This window comes from Montipora foliosa, chromosome 9 (genome assembly GCF_036669935.1).
Source record: "Montipora foliosa isolate CH-2021 chromosome 9, ASM3666993v2, whole genome shotgun sequence".
In the NCBI taxonomy this organism is placed as follows: Eukaryota; Metazoa; Cnidaria; class Anthozoa; order Scleractinia; family Acroporidae; genus Montipora; species Montipora foliosa.
In genome coordinates, this window is record NC_090877.1 from 47,480,690 (window position 1) to 47,488,010 (window position 7,321).

General features: G+C 40.1%; 1 protein-coding gene across 3 annotated transcripts in view; it reads left to right on the forward strand.

Annotated features, from left to right (window-relative positions):
- Positions 1-4,187, forward strand: part of LOC137972042 (putative ammonium transporter 1) — a 31,672-nt gene extending 27,485 nt beyond the window's left edge. For all 3 annotated transcript variants that reach the window (XM_068818846.1, XM_068818845.1, XM_068818848.1), the window contains exon 10: positions 1,560-4,187. In XM_068818846.1, the coding sequence (XP_068674947.1) occupies positions 1,560-1,798 (239 nt within the window). In that variant the 3' untranslated portion in view covers positions 1,799-4,187. The remainder of the gene's footprint in view (positions 1-1,559) is intronic.
- Positions 4,188-7,321: the final 3,134 nt, after the last annotated feature.

Genomic DNA, 7,321 nt, shown 5'->3' on the forward strand with positions numbered 1-7,321 from the left:
CACTACCCCTCCCTTCTACATACTGCTACTACTACTACTACTACCATTTTCACGTAATCACTACTAATGTTAATGCTTTATTGGAGTGTCAAATGTATTTAGCGCTGGGGTCAGTACTACTCAGGTATATTAAGGAGTGGGTCATCTAATCCGTAGTCAAAAAGTGAGGGGGTGGTCAATCTTGAAAATGATTCGCACAGTTTGGACAAAACTTGGTGACAGGTCACATCCCCACTTAACAGATAACTTAAGATTCTCGTTTTACTTGAAATATGCCACGTGACCAAATAACAGACCACTTCCGGTTTAATTTTGAAAGCTTCTGCAGACAGGGAAAACGTTGCTTTATCAACGTTTTGTTCTGTAGTTTTACTACCTACCCAAGAACCGTACCCAATGTAATTGGAACGGTTGTCAAACCGTGCTGAAAGTCAGTTTAATTAGTATGTATAAAGTTACATTAGTGACAGTTTTTTGGTCACGTGACTTCGACATGCATGCCAATTACATTGGGTATGGTACTTGGGTAAGTATTAAGACTATGCAATAAACTGTTGATAAAGTACCGTCCTTCCCTGTCTGCAGAAGACTTAAAGCCTAAACCGGAAGTGAGCTTTTAATTGGTCACGTCATTGGGTGCCATGGCAACTACACTAATAACTAAACTTAGTTTGGGCAGTCGTTTACCATGACTGAGCTAGAAGCCTTTTGCACGCATGGTTATCCAGATAGACCACCCCGGGAAGTTTTACACTAATTAACAACTGACCCACTCCTTAATATAACCCATTTCCGAGTTGTTGCATGCCTCAGTTTTAAAGTGAGTCCTGGTGCACAACCATTAAAATGGAATTTGAGTTTGCGTATTCGTATGCAAATCAAACTCATTTCCCTTACAATAGTTGAGCACCGAAACTCACTTCGAAACCGAGACAAACAGCGACTCGAAAATGGCCTGTTGGGAAATCAGAAATCAAATTCACAGCTGTGGTTTTGAGGAGAGGGGAGAACCAGAGCTGTACCTGGAGAAAAATCCTCTCGGAAGAGCATAGAGAACCAACAAATTCAACCTACATATGACACCGAGTCCGGCTGGGAGTCGAACCCGGCCACATTGGTGGGAGCTCAGTGCTCTCACCACTGCGCAATCCCTGCTCCTCCATTTAACTTGCGTTCAATGTATCAATGTTCTCCTACATTACTTTTAGGCTTAATGATTGATGTTCATTTCTTTTTTTTTTTTTTGGTGGGGAAAAGGAGGAAGAAGAGTTGAATCGCCTTTTAATATTTTAAGACAGAATACAAGAATCGATTTTACAATTTTGTTTTTGAAGTATTGTCGTCCTGTCTGATAATTGTCACGCCGCATCACTTTAGCACATAGTGCGGAACTAAAATAGTGGTCATTGACAACTACGGAGGGATGGTGCAAGGGAATCTTGTATAAATGAAGGCTTAACAAAAAGGAAAGAGAGTAAACCTGAAACGTAACTCGTAAGGATCGATAGTGCTACTTCGATAAATCGATACCTCAACTTTCATGTTCTGTTCCATTTCAGGCCTGGACATTCCTAAGCATGGTGAGCCCGCATATCCATTGGACAGTTACGGCGATGGTTGGACCACGGAGTCTCTATCAGCTCAGCCTCTTCCTTACGTACACAAGTCAAACTCTCACCTCAACCTCGCCCCGATGAACGGTCACAACCAGGTATCGCCAAAAGAAAAAGAAGTTTCAAACCATGTTGTAGTCGTAGAAAATCCGGGCGCGGTCCAAGAAAATAATACTGCTTTTTAAACAAAGAAGAATTTAATTTGCATTTATCTGTACAAACGTCATGTGTTAAAGACTTGATGAGCAAATGCTTTCTGCTGTGGAGCAATTGAGTAAATACGCAAGCATTCCCGCGGTGTAACTTGTAAAGATACGTCATTTCGATGGGGTAGCAGATTCCATTTCCGTAAAAAACCCTTGCTGGTGCAAGTTGGATTCAGCTATCGGGTCAAATGAAAAGTTAACCTCATATTTCCGTCCCTAATCAGACCAATTAATACAATGTCATTCAATGCAACAGAGATATCTGCCAAAAGAAAGCTTTTTGCAACACACAGGCTATTTTTTACTTTCGTCGGCTTCCACTGATACCAGTTTCGTAACTGAAGGAACTATCGGCGTTACACAAAGTGACTTTACCCTTACCCGCGCAGCGACCATTTAATTTAAGGGCGCGTTCGATTGACCCTATTCCGGAATAAGAATACGTGGAGTGATGATTAAAACAGTATCTTTAGCGCGTTTCGAAGCTGCAAGGATGATAAAAATATGTTTAACATAGCATTTTAGCAAATGTTGACAATTTTAATGTGAATCTCCGCAAAAACGAAGGATTTCCAACTTGTATTCCATGTATTCCTATTCCGGAATACGGTCAATCGAACGCACCCTAATAATGTAAAGTATAGAGCGGTTTTCAATTGAGTGTCGAAGGTAATTAGTGAATTGCTTTGGTTTTGCATTACCGCACTCAGTGATTGGTTCAAAGTTCTCGCGCCACTTTTTCAACCAATCAGAAGTGAAACCAAAACCAACCGTGGCTCACGCGTGCACATTTTCCCGCGCTTTGTGTCGGCTACGTGTAATTACTTCGAATTTTGATTGGTTTACTGGATTGTCGCCGTCCATTTTGATTGGCCAAAAGTAATTACTTTGGTTTTGGTTTTACGACAGTCGATTGAAACTCAATCTATTGACTTCTAATATCCATAATCTGATCATTCTGCATGACAAGTAACCAGTAGCACTTCTTTCAGTTATTTTGTTATTATTATTATTCTTTATCGTAACTATTACAAAATTCTCGAATCTGATTGGTTATCAACAACCGGCCTGATTTCGGCATTTTTTTATTTTTTATTTTTTTTGTTACAAAATTCTCGAATCTGATTGGTTATCAACAACCGGCCTGATTTCATTGTACGTGTCACCAAGCGCGCCCTAGTTGTACTTGAATCATTTTTCTTTTTCCAGGGGTATTTAAAAAAAACTAAGAAAGTTGAGCAGATTAAGATATAAAAATATTATCACCGTCATCTTCTCGTATTTTGTCATAGTTACGATAAATTGATAATAGGGATTGGTGTCGTACAATTCAGGGAGTAATCGGCCTATTTTGAAATTACTAGCCCTTATACTCCCTGAATTGTACTCCACTCAGACCTATTACCATTACAAATCTATTAGTAATTGAAGCGCGGTCCACACGATAGCATTTTATGGTACTTTAATACGAGACTCAAATATGATCCCGCGGCGCGAGAAGCCGAGAGCGCGTGAAAAGCAAGGCTACCTCCCCCAAAACAAAAGTGAGACGAGCCTGAGTCATCTACGCGGACAAATTGTGCGAATTTTTGTTTGGTATATAAACACTGATCGTATGGAGCAGGAGCAAGAGGCTTTTTCATGAAATCGAACGAGTAATTTGTATCTTTTTTCCCCTGACTTAACAGTCATTTAGCCGGTCTTTTGTTTTATGAGTTCATTTATCTTTCAGGGCCCGGTTGTTCGAAAGCCAAATAACTAAATCCAGGATTAGCGTAAACTTTTGTTTCATGTTTTCAACTTTTTGGTGAACGTTTCTTTTGCTTTTTTCTTTTTTTTTTTTTAAGATTGACGTCTTCTAATGCAAAGTTTTGCCGAATATCAGCGTTGAACAGCATTTGGGTAGAGAAAAACTCCTTGGTTAATTTTTAACCTGGTATTAGCGTTAATCGGCTTTTGAACAACCGGGCCTAGGTTCTAACAGTTGCAGATTAATTGGCCCAAAGTTCAGCCAAGTGATTAATTAAAATCACCCGCTATATATCAATATTTGCAATATAGTTTTATTAATAAGGTTAGGTTTGAGTATTTGGAACAAACTTGTAGACTCAACGAATGCTAGACTCGTGAAGTTTTCGCACTTTGACAGAAGCTCGTGACCACGAGCGTTGGCTCGTAGACCACGTTTTGTAGTTGAGGTAAAACACGACTGCCCAAGTCACCAAGTTGTTCTGAGTTCATTTTGTACAGTCAAGTAAAGGGGACATTTAAGGTCCTGTTACATGAGAGCAACAGCGTTTTCAAAACGATCTATCTGTAACTAGTATATATTATTCACGCATATTCAAATAAAGCACGGTGAACGTAATTCATTGCAGGGTTATTTTGGTGTGAACTGGAAAGATATAATGGATCATACAACTTGAAGCAATTGAATTACAACAGTTGTGTTGAATACTTTCACCAACCTGTAAAGGTCACACAGTGCAGTTTTTCGTGCAACTTGTCTTGCAACACAGTTGCAAGACAACTTGCACCAATCATTCCCCAATGTAACATACCTTGGCCAAAAACAACGCTGCGAGACAAATTGCATAATAATAATAATAATAATAATAAGAAGAAGAAGAAGAAGAAGAAGAAGAAGAAGAAGAAGCAAACCAACATAGTGTTTAACTTCCTGGGAGATTTCAACACCACCCTAAAGAAAGAACTCTCTGATCTAGCCCACAAGAAAGATGTTACTTAAGTGCTAACCAACTGTCAGAAGTGGATTATATCACAGAACTGTGAAATCACCAAAAAATTCTACAGTTAAGATGAATGAAACATTTTTTTTAGTCAAGGAACTGTTGCCTAGACACTGTCTAGGATTACCTTAGTGGTAGCGTTACCCTAGCAAGAGGGTTACCCTGGAACTCACACATTTCTTTTGTTTTTCAACGAAGTGTTTACATAGCAGCTAGGGTTACCCTGGCGCTGAGGTCTGTCCCCAGGGCGTGGATTTTGATCGTACGACGTATCCCCAGGGTGGGGAATTTGACATGGCCACCATCTTGGATAATGAAGAGGGTTTGGAAATAAACCTTTTTCCCCAAGGCTTTTCCCTCCCCAAGTAGTGAGGGAAAGGCCCTGGGAACGAGGTTGCCTGAAAATAACTTCGCCATCTTGGAAAATACCCAGAAGGCGTTCAAAGGAACTTCCCACATTTGTGAGAAGTGGCTGAATGAAAGGTGGTACTTACATTGCATTCTTATTGTGTGCAGCAAGGCCTGAATGGAATTATCTTGGCCACCTTTACTCGCCCCAGGGTGGGGGATTTTGATACTTTTGGCCAATTATGTTGTCTCGGGGGTGGGGAATTTGACTCTTGTTTCCAGAAAATGTCAAAATCCCCACCCCTTGCCCGACCACCCCCCCCCCCCCTTCCCTGGAGCTTAACATTGATAGGTGCATTAGCTTTATTTAGAGCTCAAAAGTGATATTGATATCATGAAGACGAATCAGCCCTTGGATAAATTAAAGGAAGAAAATTCGGCTCTTAGAGCCGAGCTCTTGTCTCTAAAGGAGCAGTGCGATATTGTTTGCGAAGAACGAAATAATTTATGAAACGAAGACGAAGCAAACAAAGACACAAACGACCTCAATCAGGCCGACGTTTTGGTCAACCAGAACCAGGAATTACCTCAGCCAGCGACGACCGCCATCATCGGCGATTCAATGTTAAAGAATGTACATGGAAGTTGGGCGTAGGGTTGTAGTTAAATCGGAGAATTATAAATGAGCTCACGTACAGGAAAACAACTCGTTGTTCCGTAAAGGAAATGGTTGGAAGTGGTTGTAACGTTAAAAATATTTCTTAAATGGATTACCCCACAGGACTTGGAAGGTACGTTATGTATGGGGAATTATTATGTACCCAATACATACTATGTTATTACATACATATTATGTCCTACAGGTACACAGCGTAATCATACACAGCTAAAATACCTATACACAGGTATACAAAATTATACACAGCAATATAGGTTTATAAACAGCTATAAAGGGTTATACACAGCTATACAGTTCTATACACAGCTATACATAGGCATAGAGGACTATACACAGTCATACAGTACAGGGCTATATACAGCTAGGCAGGGCGATACACTGCTACACAGGGCTATACACAGCTGTACAAGGCTATACAAAGCTATACACAGCTATACAGGGATATACACAGTTATACATAGCTATACAAGGATATACAGGGCTATACACATCTATATAGGGCTATACACAGCTATAAAGGGCTATACACAGTTATAAAGGGCTATACACAGCTATACATACCTATACAGGGCTATACAGAGCTATACAGAGCTATACACACGTATACATAGCTATACACAGCTATAAAGGTCTATACACTGGTCTATACACAGCTATACAGGGTTATACACAGCTATCCAGGGTTATACACAGCTATACAGAGCTATACAGAGCTATACTCAACTCTACAGGGTTATACACAGCTATACTTAGCAATACGGGGCTATACAGAGCTATACAGGGCTATACAGACCTATACACAGGTATACATATAGCTATACACAGCCATACAGTTCAATATACAGCTATACACAGCTATACACAGCTATACATACCTATACAGAGCTATACAGACCTATACACAGCTATACATAGCTATACACAGCTATACATACCTATACAGGGCTATACACAGCTATACAGGGTTATACACAGCTATACAGAGCTATACACAGCAATACACAGCTATTCAGGGTTATACACAGCTATACAGAGCTATACAGCGCTATACAAAGCTATACATACCTATACAGGGCTACACAGACCTATACACAGGTATACATAGCTATACACAGCAATACACAGCTATTCAGGGTTATACAGAGCTATACAGAGCTATAATCAACTCTACAGGGTTATACATAGCTATACTTAACTATACGGGGCTATACAGAGCTATACAGGGCTATACAGAGCTATTCACGGCTATACATGCCTATACAGAGCTCTACACAGTTATACAGGGTTATACACAGCTATAAAGGGCTATACACAGATATACAGAACTATACACAGTTATATAGGGCTATAAACAGCTATAGAGAGCTATACACAGTAAAACAGGGCTATACACAGCTATACAGGGCTCTACACAGCTATACAGGGCTATACCTACCTATACAGGGCTATACAGACCTATACATAGCTCTGTATAGCGCTGCATAGACCTGTATAGCTGTGTATAGCCCTGTATAGGTACGTATAGCTGTGTATTGCGCTGTATAGCTGTGTATAGACCTGTATAGCTGTGTATATCTATGTATACCTGTGTATAGGTCTGTACAGCTCTTTATAGCTGTGTATAGCGCTGTATAGCTGTGTATAGTTATGTATACCTGTGTATAGGTCTGTATAGCTCTGTATAGCCCTGTATAGGTATGTATAGTTCTGTATAGCGCTCTATAG